General features: G+C 40.8%; 1 protein-coding gene across 1 annotated transcript; it reads right to left on the bottom strand.

The window, feature by feature from the left end:
• Positions 1–1,625: 1,625 nt before the first annotated feature.
• On the bottom strand, positions 1,626–15,945 carry pde11al (phosphodiesterase 11a, like). Its single transcript, XM_061675783.1, is given in 23 exon segments — positions 1,626–4,018; positions 4,100–4,183; positions 5,106–5,180; positions 5,573–5,636; positions 5,715–5,792; positions 5,947–6,047; positions 7,119–7,209; positions 7,291–7,400; positions 7,723–7,830; positions 8,505–8,651; positions 8,806–8,856; positions 9,511–9,603; positions 9,703–9,770; positions 10,907–10,982; positions 11,159–11,227; positions 11,229–11,286; positions 11,440–11,504; positions 11,641–11,781; positions 11,969–12,058; positions 12,647–12,805; positions 15,011–15,652; positions 15,654–15,822; positions 15,824–15,945. Coding segments are annotated over 23 exon segments (2,871 nt in total). The 3' UTR covers positions 1,626–3,808.
• Positions 15,946–18,502: the final 2,557 nt, after the last annotated feature.

The following is an 18,502-nucleotide window of genomic DNA, read 5'->3' as shown; positions in this document are numbered from 1 at the left end:
CTTGGTTTATTGTACATACACAACCGCCGCTGAATATTCACTCTTACACAGGAAGTCATTTTGGGGTTGTGTAGCCCAGCATCAGGTGTATTTGAAGCACTTCTTTCTCACCATGTCATGTGATGCAATGATGATGACTTAGCCTGACTAGAAGTGTTCTGTATGTTTGAGCGAGTGAGGAAAACTGAAAAAAAAAAAGCAGCAGCGAAGAAGTCTATGGGTCTGAATATCGAAGATGAGGTTGGAAGTCTTTCTCCAGTCAATCCGTGTTAAATTATAGATTAAGGCTCAGCTCTGGCTGGTTGGGCCCAGGCAGATGCATGTGCTTTAATGTGCTCTTCCTGCTGCTACTCTAGCCTCACCTCCATGCCTTATTAAAGTCATAACATCAAACATTGCCGACAGATGAAGAAAGAGATTGAATGAATAAGTGAATATTCTTATTGTAATATGCCCCCTGTAAGGCTGTTTTCATGTAGAATCATAGATAAGACATCACTTCCCAGGTCATCAATGATTGTTTATTTCTAGCAGGTAATGTTTAGTTAAATTGGTATGATTTGAGAGTTGTGTATTTACAGTCTCTTATAATACATACATTATGTATTTTTAAAAAAAATAACTTAATTTCCATCCAATTTGAAGTTACTCTGTTTTAAAACTCGAGGTCAAAGTGACAAATGATGAATTATTTTTAAAGGCCCTGTAGATTTAATTCAAAGATTTGTTTCTAAATGCATTATACATGTTTAAAGACAGTAAAACTGAGAACTATATAGTTCTACATTGTGGAAATAAAATGTGAAACTGTTTTCCAACATCCTGAATTTTGGGCGTGGCTAAAATGGCACCCAGTGACGCACATAGGCGTCCAGCATGAGTCGCCCAGTATATCAGAACTTTAGGTGGTTAGCCAATTAGCTCGCCAGCTATGCCTACACCCCAAAAATGCGTCTTCCCTTTGGATAGTCCACTGGCGTGGCCGCTTTAGAGCACGCCCTTGTCAGCCGTGAGTACGTGTATGTCATGGAGAAGGCGGAAGAGCGAGAGGGAAAGAAAATAAGTCCGACTTGACATCCAGCATGTGGACAGGGGCTTCGTGCTGGTGAGGCTGCTTTGCGTATTTTTTTTCTACAGTTAGGTCCAGAAATAGTTTGAAAGGTTTTGATGATTTGGCCTTTGGCACATGGATTTAAAGTAACAGCATTATGTAGAATATTTTATATTGCTTTATGAAAGTGTGTCAATTTCCAGGAGCTCAAAAGTACTTGGACAAAGTATACAAATTTTAAAATATACCCATAATTTGTAATACTTATTTGCTGTCATACCACATCATGCGTGTCAAATATCTAAAACTTGCAAGATAGTTCACCTTTGTCAGTTGTGCTGTCAAATTTGAATACCACAAACATTAGATTCTGTAGTTATTAAAAGTTCATAGTATCACAAACATACACCATTGCCACGTTCAATGTCTCAGGCATTTTATTTCCAAAAATGTGAATGTAATGTTTTTATACACTAATGATTTTATCACAGGTCAAGTTATAAACAGCAGGAGAGAAATTCAATTCTCTCCAATGAATGAAAACTCATTAATTATTGTGTAAAAGTATTTGTTTTTTTCGTCAAGCAGCATCAATATTTGTATTTTTGAGAGGAATAGCATGCAATAGAAAATCTCATCAGGCAGGCAAAGGCATTGAAATCAGTGACTAGTATCAAACAAGATACAGTACATACTGTATAGTACATGCAGATTCAGCGCTTTCCTACAGATCAGTATGCTGTGCAGTCATACTGACAAAAGTCAGATGTGATAAATAAAAACAACCATATCATTTATTTTTTTTTCCTTACAAAATATTGCAATTCAGACATGGCTCAATTTTCAGGAACGAATAGAAACCACCTTGAGATCCATATCAATAAAATATCCGTGCTCCTTTGTCTTAGTAGTACATCAGTAGTACTGATGTGACACATGCCCTAAGGCTCAGTTCAGCTACGAGTATTGCGAATGTATCCATGCAGCACAAAGAGAAAAAGTGAGGTAAAACAGCCAAGCAGCAAATACATCACAATCAGTAACAGGGATAGGAATCGAAAGCCAGTTCCCAGTAATTCGATTACTAGGAATCGTTTTCTTGCTTGCCCAATGATTCTGCTTATCGATTCCTCTTATGTCGCAAATGTTTGATGACGTGACACGCGAGAAGTGTATTTTGGTTCTGAACCTCTCCAACATGTCGTCAAAGCAGAAGCACTATAAAGTTCGGCTATATTTCATGCGAAGATGACACCGAGGTGACTTCTGCAACACTTGCAAAGCTTTAATTTAAGGAGGGAGAACTGGGCACGATAACGATATAATGTATATCGTAGTCCGATATAACCCTCTATCGCAGGGGTATTAAAATACAAAACCTAAGGGGCCGCAGTTTTTTTTTCAATAAGTCAAAGGTGCATTTATCGAAGTCGGTCAGGTCACACGTGACAATACTGTAGTATACTAATCAAAACGTCCTTTTCATTTAAACACAACAAAGAAGGAAATACATATTGGGGTTTCACACGTAGTGTGTGTGTGTGGGTGGGTTTTTCCTAAGATATTCCTGTACTTGTGCTCTTATGCTATAAGACAAAGTGTACCACTTCTGGTAGCAGAGAGTACCTAACTTTCAAAAATAAACATCACGCAAAACAGTCTAATCACTTATTCTGGTGCATCAAGTAAGTACTCACTTGTCATTGACGCAAACAGCCGAAGGAACTGTATAATCCGGTATCTTTTTATCATCATGTCACGTAATGTTATATATAATGGTAATGACATCAATGGTATCATTTGCATGATTTAATTCCCTCACCAAATGTGAATCGATAAGAGAATTGTTAGAGAATCAGATGGATAAGCAGTATCGATAATGGAAACATATTGGCTAAATTCTTATCAATTCCCATCCCCATTCAGGAAAATGATCTACATTCAAGATGGTACAAAACAGCAGCATCCATGACAAAACATTGTTCACATTGTGTCTCTTATGTTTAAGCATTTAATTCCCCACAAAGGTGATAAATGTGAAAAGTGTGTCAATTGGGAAATTTCACTGTATCACAGAGCTGCTTCCTTGCCCTGAGTTTGACAGTGACACTCATGCAAGGTGAAGCTCAACAGATAAAACGAATGTTTCATGTACTGTACGTCCTTAAATAGCCACCTTTGTTCTAACTGACGCTGTACCTGCTATAGTTGCGTCATCTACTTGAACAAATACACATCTGCGCTTTCTTTCGACAGAGCAACTCATTAGAGGTGATTTAAAAGAAACAAATACAATAACTGAATAAAAGATATCAAATAGACAGCATGGTCTGACATCTGTGCAGCAAGTGCAAACGTGAAGAGCATAAACCGATTATAGTAAAGCTCACGTCATCATGAATATCATCAACCTAATGACAGGGCCTCCACCCTACCTAATGGGTTTGTTTAATTGCAGTACTACTTTGGAGCGCTTAAGTCAGGGCTGGGCACAGTATTTACATGATCAAGAGTCCTGTAGCATTTGTCGCAGTCATGTCGCGTTTTTTAAAAGAAACGCCTCGTGCTCTTTGCAGTCATGTGACTCAACATCCGCTATTGGAGGAAATCAGTCATTCACATTTTTAAAAATAAGTACTGCATGTGTTTGATAATCACAGGGCAAGGATTCAAGGGCAAGTTCAATCATTTTGGAGGTTGAACCTAACCTTGTAGTTGTTTTACTCCTTTGGTCCAGCTGTGGTGTGACTCTAAATTTCACACTTGATGACCGTTTGACCCCAAGTTTGTGTTTTCCGCTGGCTTCACATTGGACTTTTGGCTGTCTTCTACAGCCTCAGGACTCTGGCTGGTCACTGAGGCATCGTGTGCATGCTCATTAGACACGCACAGTTCCTGCCACTTCTTTCGGTTGGCGTCTATCCCTTCCACCATTGGCTGCAATTTCCTGTTTAGCTTAAGCAGGGACTGTGAATGAAAGGAAAATGACAAACAATTGCATAAAAGCGATACATACATGAGGATTGAGGTGAGGTAATTAGGTAATACCTTATATAGAGGTTTACAGATGCCGTCTATCCAATCTAACTGTAAGGCAGGTAACTCATCTTTGCGATTTCGATCAAATATGGCCTACAAAGACAACAAAATGGGTATGATACTCCTCTATAACATTAAGTGCACCTGTATTTGAGCTACCCAGAACCAGTGTACACCGATACAGTATACAGTGGATCCCTTCATACTCACGGTTCAGCAGCCACGGATTCACTTATCTGTGGAATTTCTCCCCCCCCCCCCCCCCCCCCAAATGTTTCATTTTCTTTTCATTTTTTTCTTTTTTGGGGGGTAACCAACTCCAAAATCACTTATTGGTGGTTTAACCCCGCTTAATTAAGAATGTTTGGGGTTTAATTTTTTCCCCCAATGCAATTATAATGGGAATCAATTATCTACAGAATTTTGCTCTCCCTGGTCCAGCCCTATCCCCCGGGAATAGTGGGGGTCCACTGTACAGTGGTGCCTTGAGTTTCATTCATTGCGTGACCATGCTTGCCATCGTCCTCTTTCCAAATTTAAATGCAGTAATAGAAGTTGTTTTTCGCAGGGGATAAAGAATATATGCATGTGAGTATTGTTATGTTGTCTGTCATCTTTGCCCGTTTCATGAGCTCGCCTATGCTGTTCTACATTGTGTGTTAGCATTAAGGTAGCGGACTGGATTTTATGTTTGTCTTACGTTTAAACTTCAACTGGTAATGGCAAGAAACAACCTGAAGCAAGAACTTGGCCTCATTCTTGAATAAGTGTTCACTATTCGCTGTCACCATTTAGAGCTCGTAACTCCGTTTTTTTGCTCACAACTCAAGACAAAAAAGTTGGCCGAGCGACAGATCTTGAAAAACCTCTGAAGTCGGATCACTCGTAAGTCAAGGTACCACTGTACAGTGTTCCCTTGCTTTACCGTTTATCGTTTGCACGAGCGGTATAGTGGATGACTTCACATCTGATTTATCATACTTGTCAAATTATACTAAGTAGCGGGTGTTCTTACTGCTGGGGTGAGCTTCAACTCCGACCTTTCTCTGTCTCCTTGCTCGAAGAATTCACTCGTCACCAGCTCAGCAACCTGAACGGGCACATTTTACTGAAATGTGATGCTGCCATTGGCTCAGAGTCATGCAAACTGTGAGGAGCATGCAATATCGTCGGGCCCAAAGTAGCTGTAGCTTTTTTTTTTTTTTTTTAACCTCATTCTCACTAAATCCTAAACTTGTTTGTTGCATATAAGGCCCCAAATGCTCTCATGTCCCTCATAAACATTGAAATGTATTGTATTTTATTCTTATTCAGGGTATGCAAATATTACACAACGAGGTATTTATGGGTCAGAGCTACAGAGACGATTTATTAAATTGATTGTGCACAAACACACAGTAGGACAAAGTATGCAAATGATTGGAAACAAGCAAAATGATCCCATTAGGAAACAAATATGTCCCGATTTGTAAGTGCACAAACCTGTTTGGATATCTCCCACGGCCGAGTGACCGCACCCAAATCGCAGGCAGTCATCAGCATGGATCTGCCAAATGCCATCAAAAACCTCACTGAGAGTAAGTTATTGATTTCTACACTCTATTTTCTATTTTGTACAAAATACCTGAGGGCTTCTCTGTGTTTTTCTTCCGTCCAACTGAATTCTTCAGCAAGTACGCTCTCAAAGAATTTGCTCCTGCGCCTTTCCCAGCAACGATAGCGAGTCAAGGACACAAGGGAAGAAAAGCCTCTATTCAATGCAGCAAAATTTTCCATATAAACAGGTTTTGTAACAGAAGAATAGATTCTTTTTCGTTTCTTACATTTGTCCTAAATGCAATGAAAAGACTACTTACTCAAAGTGCAAAGTAAGGTCTGTGGAAAGAATGGCTTGCTTCAGTAGTTGCATCATGTTGCTATATTCTTTTGAGCAGAGGTTTGCAAAGATATTGTGACCCTGAAACATAAATAATACATAAATCCCTGTACAGTATTGCAGGCAAGGACGAGTAATAGTGCCTGAAATATTCCCTTTCAGCAAAAATATTGGCAAATTCATCGCTCATCGTCTAATGAAGTCCCCATTAGCAATGTTAATAAGCAGCACACAGTGACATTTTCTGCGCTCTGTTAAAACAAACCAATAGATAACTGCTCTTAAAATCAATCTCGTGTGAACTGGACGCAAAAGTCTCAAAAATCTTTTGGTGGTCGCTGCCACAGGAGACTGTCTCGACTATTTCTAATAACTAAAAACCTAAAGAATAAATTTTAGACTGATCTCCAATGTTGTCTTGTTGAATAATAATCACAGTCAGCAATAGGGAAGTCAATTTTTATCCCATTAGGCAGTGATATTCCCAACTGCTATGTGCCATGAGAGACCATCAGGTGTGCTGCAGGAAAGTATCACATTTCTGTATTTATTTTCTACAAAAGATGTATTTTTGTTCAACTATCTATGCCAGTGACATATAGTGACAGAAGAACAATTAAATGCTAATCCTCATTTGACAATATGTGACATTTTTGTTCAGCGGTGTGTCCTGAGATTTTCTCCAACGCAAATTGTGCGCCCCGGCTTAATAAAAGATGGGGAAAAACTATACTAATGTACCCCAATTTTTGTACTCCAGTTTGGTACCTTTCCCTTTATTCTATAAGCAGTACTTTTTAGGATACCACCCCAGTGACAAACCATTGTACTTGTACTACTTAGAAACCTAGCCCTCTGCACATTGAGCGATGTGGACGAATGCGACTGAAGTGGCCCATCGCGAAAACAAATTGCAATTGGCGACTCTTCGCCACACATCAAGCGATTGACCACCGCACATCTACTGGCGCACAACAACGGAAAACTGTGAGCATGTATCGAGTTTTGTAATACATTTGTGTTAGTTCGACCATATTGTGTTAGGAGAATGAGGTAGTAGCTAGCAATGAGACGCCCTTTATCTTGATCTAAATCTTGTCGATTAAAACACAACATAAGTTAACATAAACAAACTGGAGATGTGGAGCTCACCTCACTTTGCAGGATCATGACTGCATGATTGAAGTGATGATGTTCTAGGGTTGCTGACGTCCCATAGAGCAACGCCAAAGCAGAACCTGTCCTGCATACCCCGTCATCGGTCATCGCATCAAAAGCAGAATACATCTCGAAACAGCGTCACTGTACTGAGCTCGGGCCTTACTTGGCTTGAAATGCATTATTGGTGCCTCGATGGTCCAGATCGTGGCACAGACAGCCAACCATCAGCGCCAGAATTTCTGCCTCAGATAAAATGCCCTGAAAGCTGGCTGACTGTGAACAAATATATCACTTGTTAACCTGACAAATATGGAAAAAGTGGTATTCATCGTGTAGTGTGCCTTGTTTAAACTGTGGAAAGGAGACTTGGCGTCAAGGGGGTAAGTGGAGGCTCATGGCAGTAAAACATGAGATGGGGGCAAGGGGGCAAGGTTGGGGTGAGCTAGATGCTAGAAGGGTGCACTAAAACTTAAAATATATGTTTAACTTGAGCACATTTATAACTCAGCTGTGAACGGGGCACACGGCTTCACATGCTAATTGTTCAAGACAACACAAATAAATCAGCGTGGATTTACAGCTGTGTGGAACTTACTGTGATCATAACAAACATGCACTGGGACACGTTGAAGGCGTGCCTCCAGTTATGGTAGGCCACAGTTCGGTAGTTCTTCCTCACAGTGAGAAGCCAGCGACACAAAACCTAAGCCAAGTATAAATAGTTGGACACTAACACCATTTTTTTGGGTATGTTTTTTTTGTAGCATAACAAAGCTACCAAAAATTTCTCTGGATTCAGTTCATCTCTGTAAATTACAATATCATGGAAAATGTACAGTATTTCAGTAGTTAAATTGTAAATGCATTCTAAATAAAGTGAAACTCATTTTGATTAACCACACACATCGTGAAATATTTAATACTTTGTATGGATAATTATGAGGATTATAGTTTACAACCAATGACAACCCCAACTTTACCATCTCAATAAAGTAGAATAAGAAACATTATTTAAAAAAGTAATTGAAATATTGAAATCAGGTCAGAGTTGGTCTTCTGAAAAAAAAAAATGTTTTATGCGTTTCATTATTTGGAATTTTTATTAACTAAATCTGTATAATATACTGTATGTTTCACTTTTTAGAAGGAACAACTAAAACATGATCATTCTAATTTTATTGAGATGCACATGTACATTTGAAGCACAAATATGTAAGAATTGGATTTCAAAAGCGCATGCTCAACTTGATGATGTACTCGCGATGGTACAAACTCAATTTAAAAGGTTGTATTTACCACAGTAGTCTACGTGCAACGTAAAACTTCCTAAATGTAGGGGGAGGATGTCTTTTTACTGTGACTTTAACTGGAACTCACCTCATAGTCTATTTTAAAGGTTTGAACCACACCGAGTTCCAGGAACATCCGGAGAGAAGCGGTGATCATCGCGTCGTTGTCCAAAGAGAAGTCGTTGAAATGGAACTCGTCAATGCCAAGCTCGCAGCTCAGGGGGATCTTTGCTGCCTTAAGAGAGGGAGAGAGAGCGGGTGCGGGTGGTTGCGACAGAGCTGTCAGTCTAGCAGCCAAGGACCAAGTAAGCCAAATACGACTGAGCTGAGTTTTATTGCTTTGAAATATACCAGAATCTTATGTTTCTATTTGCGCCGGCTGGGATTACCTTGAGTCTGTCCACTTCTACCTTTGAGCACGTAGCGTGGTACGATAACATCTGGGGGGAAAATGTATGTAGAGGAATACAATTGTAATTCACATGTTCATCCTGAATTGATTTGAATTCAGTATCAAACATGAGGCTATCGCTTAAAAAAAATCAAAAAAAAAAAAAACAAACAAACAAAAAAACAATCTGTCCAACAATCCTCATGGTAACAAAAGCTCCACTCAGTATTTGCATGACACAGAACCACCCACCCAAAATGAGCAATTTCAACCAGTTTGTGACAAGTGGATATTAGGTATGTAAGTAATTCTTTACCCTTTTTTACTCTTAACCCTATATTTTTATATGGAACAATATTGGAGAACTCTTATTAAGACACCTGTACAGTAAATTGTCTCCTTTAAATGCTGACAAAAGATTCACATTATGTGTGCTCCTCCATAGCATGATGAGACCTTCTTTCTGTCTATTATTTTTCTGGCATAATGTTGGTCATAAACTGGAGATTATTATAATGTATATATCAGAACAAGATATTATTGGACATTTTTTTTTTGACAGTCATTTTTTTTCACTTTAGCGTAAGATAAGAAGTCCTGAAAAAATGAAAGGTAGCACAATAGAAACATGTTCAAACCCAACAATTGTTATTCAATAGAATATACCCTGTTAGCTTACAGTTAGTGTGTTAGCTATACTCACGTCCAACGCCACAGACTGCTTGGCCCACGTCTTCTTCACTTGATTGTACATCATAGTGTTGTTGATGCCAAGTCCACAGAAAATCACAAATGCCTGCCCACAAGCCAAATGGCAGAAGGGAGAAAAAGGTTTGGCATGCCTTTAGTGCGCAAAATCTCTCGGAAACACGGTGCGCTCCAAATATTTAAAAACCTCAAACAGTCTCTGATCGGCATCGTTGAACGTCTTCCTGTCGAGACGATTCAAAATTTGCGCAACCCCTGCGGAGCAGCAAATTCACGTGAAATAAAACGTTTAATTGTTTAGCAAGCACAATGTTGATCAACAGACCACATATAGAAAACCACTTATACTTATCACATCTTTGGATAATTTGAAGTATTATGTTGTGGCACATTAGCGCGTCATGAGAGATCATCAGGTGTGCCACAGGAAATGATAAAATTTCACTTCATCGGTCTCCAAAAATTTTTACTTTAGCATTATTCTAGCTTTTTAAAACAGGACTGTCACCAAAACAAAACAACAACAACAAAAAAGAGGTGAGAGACTCACAGTGGGGGACTAAAATTCATTTGAGTCCTTTGATTCCATTTTGTGTTCAATTTAACAGGCCCAGATTTAAGTAGTAGTAAAGTAAATTTGTGTGTAAAACAAGTTGAGATCCTTATTATTCAATACAGTGGACCCTTGCATACGCGCCAATTGGCACCTGTGGATTCACCTATTCGAGGATTTATTTTTTTTCAATTTGTTTCCCAATGTTTTCTATTTTTTTCATATTTTTCTATTTGTTTTCTTCGTTTTTTTCCCTTTATTTTTTGGAGGGAGCAAGCCCAAAAAGGCTTATTGGCGGTATATCGCGTTTATTGAAGAATTTATTAGGTCAATTAACAATCAGTTGTTCACGTATTTTTGCTGTTTGCGGTCCCCACCCCCTGCAAATAGTGCGGGTCCACTGTGTATATACCTTTTGGGACATTTTTGTTTGGTAGTGTGCTGTGAGATTTGTCTAATTTAAATGATGTAATTGGGCTCAATGACGTCTGGGAAACGTATTCTTCAATAAGAAAAAAAAAAAGATTAGTTGATTAACTGGTGACCCTGAACTAGATGAGGGTTAGAAGATGGATTGTCAGTCGATACAAGACTGAATACCTGCTCATTTCCCCCTGTGGTTGATAAAGGGAATTTAGTCCAATGTATATCCGTAATAAGGATTATGAGTTATGGTTATTTATACACAGTAATTTTGCAATTGAAACACCAGTTTGGAATATAGTAAATATAGAATGCATAATGGCAAGATAGTAAAACAGCAAAACTGCCTCTAAAGCAGCATTGTCCCTTTTCATCATGAATTTTTTTTCTAATTGAACTAATCTGGGAAACCCACCGATAATCTGATGAGTTCTATTCCAGATCGGCACACACAACACCGATCGGATATGAAATCCTGAGGCTTGGTCCGCCTAGAAACACATTGTGATGATGTCACAATTACTGAAATCCTTTTGAGCGAAAGTCAAATCTTCATAAAAAAGAAGAACAGTCCTCGTACTCAGATTAGTCAATGCTGAAGTGATAAAATTCCCAGATTAAATGAATACTTAAACAACGTAAGCAGTGTTAACAAAAAAAAGATTACCTCGGCGTCAAAGCGCGGGTCCTGGCACACGTCGCTGATGTTAACGGGGAGTCCCGTGGAGGCCACCAGCCTCGGCGATGCTGTTATTGATCAGCCAATCAGAGCACGACAGCTTCTCTATGCTAATACTGCATATGGATAGAGTGCCACAAATAAAACATGTGGGCGTTCAAAACACAACAGTTTACATGGTGTTTTTACTTTTGGGTGTTTAGTGTAATTACCCATATTGCCAGTTTTTTTGTTTTTTTTCTGCCTTTTTCATCTGTGATTAATGTCACCTGATGTCATGATGCATGTTGCTCAACGGCGACATCAGCTCAAACGTCTTGGAGAACTTCACAACCTTACAGGAGACATCGCGGTGAGCAGTATTTTTACAACCTTGCTGCACAAGGTTTTCATTTGCTCCTCAAGAGACGCAAAGACCTCTTGATTATCAAGGTCAAAGCTGATAAGCAGCTTTAATTTAAAAGCCTCACTGGTGACTCGATGTCCTCGAGAAGAAGTACAGAGCAGCGTTCGCACTGCAGGAGGGTCAGCGCCCGTTGCATGATCTTCCTCACGATCTTCTCCAAATCGGTCTGCTCCTCAAACAGATCGTTGACCACCTCCAGTAAAGCCTGAGGCAGCAGAATGTACTCTAGAACTCTTAATATATGTGCAGTATGATCCCATCTGCACTCGAACAGCTGATGGAATATATTCGCCACACAATGTTGTACCTATCTCACCTGGGTAAATAAAGCTGAAATAAACAAATCTATTACATTTATTCATTGTGTGAATGCTGTTTATACCATCGCTCACCCTGCTCCTTTCATACTCCTTGCGAGACTCCGAAAACAACTTGGCATTGGAAATGGATTTTCCACAGAAGGGTAGATACATTTGCAGCACCTAATTGTAAATGTATCAAAAGAAAAAGAAAAAAAAGCATTTGTCATCTTCAAATGTCAGAAAACTCACAAAAAGCTTGTGTGTTGTGAGTGTGAACCAGCTCTGTGAACTACTCAATCCAAAACGTTTGTTTCATGTTAATACAAGTATTTAACATCAAGGGGGTTTAAACTGGTCAAATAAACTCAAATGAGCGCCAAACCCCATTCTGCCACCTTGTGGACAGCCTCATAAACACTACTTGAGGGTGAACTGGAGTTGCACTTTAATTGAGTGTAAATTATTTGCAAGATTTCCCAACTGTTTAGTTGGATTCCCCACTCCTGTAATAAGCTCTATTTATCATGTCTTCATCAACGTAAAGAGAGAGTAGGTGAAGAGCAGCAAGAAAGAGCATCAATGCGTTCAGAAGAAGCGAGCACATCTTGCTTGGAGAGTCAGTGAATGTTTACACTCAAACTGCTTCCCCGCTAGATGTTTAATGTTCCATATTTCTCCTATCGCCTTCTCTCAGTATTTCCATCTGAATGGCCTACTGGTTGCTGGCAATGTAGTGAATAAGAGTGAAGTCCAGAGAGTTCATCTCACCTTTTCATCGTCCTCAGCGAAAGGCGTTCCTGTTGGATTCTTGTTGATGGCTTGCACCACGCCGATGACCTCGCCGTCACTGTTGCAGATAGCCATGCAGAGAATGGACTGAGTCTTGTAGCCCGTCAACTTGTCAATCTCGTCACTGAAGCGGTGGTCCTACGAGGCACACAAAGCACATATCACGGAAGCACTCATAAAGGCCCACTATACTATATATATATATATATATATACTTTAGTTTAGGAGCCTCGAGAGCACTTGTGAAGATCACCACAGTCATCGGACTTTGTGGAGGACAGACAGTGATATTACACACCACTGTGAGCCATTAAGCGTGACATAAATGTGGGTAATTATTTTGGTTATGTCGCAATAATGACACTTAAGGTGGAACTTAAAAGTAAATGACGCAGCGAGCGCTGACTCGATAGACGCCCCAGTCCTCACCACGGCAACGAGATGATCACCTCGAAGTTATTACAATGAAAACATCTTTTTGCTTTTTCAGCAGATGAAAACAAACAATGCGGCAACGATGAAAAATGCAAATGCATATCGCAAAGTCAATTGGACAAAACAAAATGTTTCGTGTGTACTGAATAAATAAAGAAAACATATATATTACATTATAAATAAATAAATGCAACACTTGTCTTGAAGCCCTTAAATAATAAATGATGCAAGTGGGACCTAGCATCTGCAAACAAAAGGTTTATTTCCCTCACAAATTTGTTCAAATCTGTTTTATAGAGTGCAATGAAAGTACATAATCTATCTACCTGGCATATGGGTGGCCAATACAAAATGTTTTTAAAATGTAAAAACCGTAAAACCACCTTAAAAAAAAAACATTCATTAAACAATTAACTAAAGCTTTATTTGTAGGATTATGCAAAGGAGAATCTGTTGTCAATTCCCCTACCTGGATAAAAAAAAAAAAAAAAAAAAAAAAGGCCAATAGTGACCATACCGCATACTGCTAGGTCTTAATTATATATATAATATGTCTTAATTAGATATATACTGTAAATGTTCAAATGTTCCGGGGTTCAATCCCCGTCCCCGCCTGCGTGGAGTTTGCATGTTCTCCCCGTGCCTGCGTGGGTTTTCTCCGGGCACTCCGGTTTCCTCCCACATCCCAAAAACATGCATGGTAGGTTAATTGAGGACTCTAAATTGCCCGTAGGTGTGAATGGTTGTTTGTTTGTATGTGCCCTGCGATTGGGTGGCAACCAGTTCAGGGTGCACCCCGCCTCCTGCCCGGTGATAGGTGGGATTGGCTCCAGCACTCCCGCGACCCTGGTGAGGATAAGCGGCTCTGAAGATGGCTGGATGGATGGATGGATGGATGGATGGATGGATGTTGAAAAAATGGTTATCAATAATGTTAATCTACTGTAGATCTCATTGGCTTGTGCAAGCGGTGACAAGGTATGTTTGCCAAATTAGTCATGGCTGAGGTACTTGCTCTAGTGAGTACGATTCTATTTCTAAGATACAATTTATACTGTTGTCGCTTGAAGGCAAGGGTGAGGAAACCCACCCCCACCCCATGCATTTATTTGGTATTTTTTACTGATTAAACAAATAGCGACTAAGCAATATCACACGAGAGGGAGTTTTGTTGTACTCACCAACATTTTGAAACAGAGCTACTTCTTGGGTAGTGATTTATGCAAAGGTGTAATAGTTTGATGTACATTTCTGGGGCTGCCTCAAGTTCAACTTGAGCTTCTTCACTTATTGACTACGGCTGAAAATAACGATTACTTTCATCATAGAATAGACTGATTATTATTATTTTTTTCCCATAAACTGATTGTGATTCAGTCACTTGGTTTGGTCCGTAACACGTCAGGAAATAGGCAAAAACGTTGATCGTTGTTTCCCCAAGTAAAAGCGATTGTCTGCGAATGTCTTATTTTGATTAAAACACAAAAGATAATCAGTGTGCTTTCATGAAGGAATACAAAAATATGAAAATATTTACTGCTGAGAGGCGGAAATTCCAAAGAGTTGGACAATTTTAAGTGAAACAATGGCTCGAAACGACGAATCGGTTATCGAATCCCAATTGAATGATCGATGAGTTTTCGATACTGGATGAATTTTGACAGCTTTAATGATGACTATACAGTATGCTTTACTGGAGGTCCTCCTTTTTAAGGATAAACTGCATGTTTTATAGTGAATTTTCCTATAGTGGCAAATAAGAGCTATATAATGGAAGTGCACTGATCTCATTGGATTGCGCAAGTGGTCATCATGTAGTGGCCGCTAATGCAGTGATTTTGTATTCTTTTTTTTCTTACATCTTATTTGATCAATTGAAAGACGTCGCAGTGCTTAGCGCACATTTACCTCGTACGCGTGAGGGATGTTGACGGTCTCTCCGTGCTCGGCCACGTATCCAATGATGCCCTTCCCCCAGGGCACCTGCACCTCGCTGGGGTTGACGGTGCAGGAGGACGGCCTGACCGTGGTGCCCGAGTGCACGTCCAAGACTTTGGACACCAGCGTCCTCTTGTGCGGGGGTCCCTCCACGAGGAAGAGGGAGCACCTGTCGGCGTCCACCAGGATGCAGGCGTTGATCAGGATCTTGTAGCTCAGGTTGTTCAGATCCAGGTCGTTGGAGATGTCCTTGACCAGTTCCAAGAAGAACTCCCTCTCGTTGGTCTCCCTGAGGCGGTACTTGTGGTCGGTGGCGGTGGACGCGTACTGGGGCACGCTGACTCTGGACTCCAGCAGCGCGCTGAGGATGTGCGCCGTGGTGGGAGGCAGCGAGCTGGCTTTACGCAGGAGCGCGCGTCGCCTCACGCTGGACTGGGGGTCGTGCTGGCCGAAGCTGGCGTGCTCGTCGTAGGTCCGGTGCGCCGCGGTGGCTTTGGAGCGGGCGAAGTTGCGTCGAAGTTCCACGTGAGACGACCGGCGCCGCAGAGCGTCCGGATGGGCCGGCCAGGGAGAGGGCTGCCTGGCCGAGGCGCCGGCCGCCGCCGCCGCCGCCGCCGCGTCTCTCGTCGGCCGCGCAGGTGACTTTCGGGGCCCGGTGCTCCCGCAGCCACCTGCTAATGTGCTCGCACTTGGCCTTGCGGACCAGGTACTCCTCGAAGAGTTCCGGGTGGCCGTCCAAAAACGCCTCCACGTCAGAGTAGTCAGAAGTCATCACGGTGGGAGATGCTGCGAGGAGCGAAAGACGCGCTTGCAATGCTGGAACATGAGTGAAGCCGAGGCTGTGCTGTCCTCCCAACGTGCATCCATTCATTACCCATGTGAACGCCATCTTCCAAACGCCACATGATGGGAGGGGAGCGGAGACAGGTGGGGTGCGCTTCGATGGTAGCCACAGGTAGGCCTACAGAAAAAGAAACCAGGCAGGTGTCGGCAAAAAGCACCGAAAAGCAATACTTAACTCATTCAATTTAGTTGGGAAATATTATTACGAGTCATGAAAGAACACATTTCATGATAAGATTAAGGTGATGAACCGGTTAATGTCCGTTAATTAGCAGTTGTCAATCACTCCTTCGTAATGCTCATTACCGGCATCTGCAGGGCCGGGGTAGGAACGTTTGATGCCATTAGGTGGATGGATGGATGGATGGATGAAATCCATCCATCGATCTTCTACAACAGTGATTTTCGGTGTGGCATGGATACCACTCGTGGTACGTGGGCTCCCTCTTGTGGTACATGAATGAATCACTGCCCAAGTACAGTTCAGTTGTATTTAACTTTTAAGTTCAGAATATTTGCATTTTTTAAAGAATTGTTAAACATTTATTTGGGAAAAAAAATGTAATTAACTTTTACATGCAATATATTTAAATGGAATCATTATAAGTAATGTACCTGTATTTGGGTGCAGTGTTAATGTTCAAACAGCGCTTCATGTACATTCCTAAAACGTATGCATCAAGCATACATTTTATTAATAAATCCTTTATTCATATATATCAATATATGTTATATATTGATTATATTTAAATATGATCTATATTTTATTGTTTGTTGCTTTTGATGCACACGTAGGCCAAGTACGTACTGTTTTTTTTTAAATTTTGGACCTGATGGTGGCACTTGGAGAACTAAGTCTTCTTTTTTTGGGGGGTGATACTGGGTGTAAAAAGTTTCAGAACTGTTCTATACCATTTATCATAGGTCACATAGAGAGACAAACAACCATTCACTCACATTATCACCATAAATGTGTGGAAACAGAACCCACACTGCCTGAACGTTAGGCAGCGTGGGTTTCGGCAAGTGAACCGCTACACTGTCAGTGACTCCACCAAAACCGCAAAATGCTTAATATGATATAATAATGCACTATTTTTTCATGGCCCTTTGAGGACTTGCTAAAAGGTGAATTGGCCCTTGATAGGAAAAAACGTCATGGTATAATCATGTTGCCTACCCACTGCTGCACAGTTGAATGGTAAGTGATGCAAATATGTTGCAATCAATCCCTGGTGTACCACATTAAACATTAGCGTTGTTACACATGAAACACACTGCAGGCTGCTCTCCACATTTCCTGTTAGATGCGCTGTACTCATCTTTTGATCTTGGGTCGCACTGTTGAACATGACTGTTTGATAACATTAGTCAAGTACTGCGTATGCCTGACATCAACTGAACACATTCATCTGGCTTGTAAACCAGAGTGTTATAATTCATGCACATTCTCTTGGAAAATAATTTTATTTAAGGAAAAGAAATATAGGCAGCACGGTGGACGACCGGTTAGAGCGTCTGCCTCACAGTTCTGCGGACCGGGGTTCAATCCGCCTGTGTGGAGTTTGCATGTTCTCCCCGTGCCTGCATGGGTTTTCTCCGGTTTCCTCCCACATCCCCAAAAAACATGCACGGTAGGTTAATTGATGACTCTAAATTGCCCATAGGTGTGAATGTGAGTGCGAATGGTTGTTTGTTTGTATGTGCCCTGCAATTGGCTGGCAACCAGTTCAGGGTGTACCGCGCCTCCTGCCCAATGATAGCTGGGATAGGCTTAGAAAATGGATGGATGGATGGAAAAGAAATATATTGACCACCAAGATGAGAAAAGACAACAACTCCCAGACCACCCTCCTGAACAGACTCCACCACATTGGCGTTACGCGCTCACCACTCCAGTGGGTCGATTTTTACCTGTCCGGCCCCACCCAGTTTGTTCAAATGAAATCATTCAAATCCCATCCATCCCCCGGTTCTTCTGGTGTCCCCCAGGGCTCTGTCTTAGGTCCCCTCCTCTTTATCACCTACATCCTACCTCTTGGCAATATTTTCTGTAAATTCAAATTCCACTGTTACGCGGAAGACACCCAGCTCTACCAATTCCTCCCTCAGTCAATCGCATCTGTTGTTATTATTATTTTTATTATTATTATCATTATTATCATTATTATTACTACTACTATTAGCTGTTCTCCTATAAAATACAGCTGGCGAAATAGCAAAGTACATCATGAACACTGAGGCGTATCACACTAACTTATGCAGTTTGATTTTTTCCACTTCAAATGTGTCTGAGCAGAAAAATTTAAATGGTAGGAAAAAATAAATAGCTCCAGATGGGCATGACCAAGGAAGTCCAACAAAGTAACATGAAGTAAGGGAACAGACAAAATGAGACACTTGTACACACAGGGGAGCCCAAACCAAAGAGGCAGTGACATAACTCAAAGACTGCCTGGATTATAAAGAAGATGAAGCGACATCTGTGACAAGAAAAATGTAGCAAAAGAATATAAATGTTGGATATAACATTGTCTCTTGATGGCAGCTCTACGGTGCAAGGTTAGCTTTCTACTTTTGTAGCTAGGGTGCATTGGAGTTTCGATTCAAAATCCGGCG

Source organism: Phycodurus eques, chromosome 4 (assembly GCF_024500275.1).
Source record: "Phycodurus eques isolate BA_2022a chromosome 4, UOR_Pequ_1.1, whole genome shotgun sequence".
Classification (NCBI taxonomy): domain Eukaryota; kingdom Metazoa; phylum Chordata; class Actinopteri; order Syngnathiformes; family Syngnathidae; genus Phycodurus; species Phycodurus eques.
This window is presented reverse-complemented; position numbering and strand designations above follow the sequence as displayed.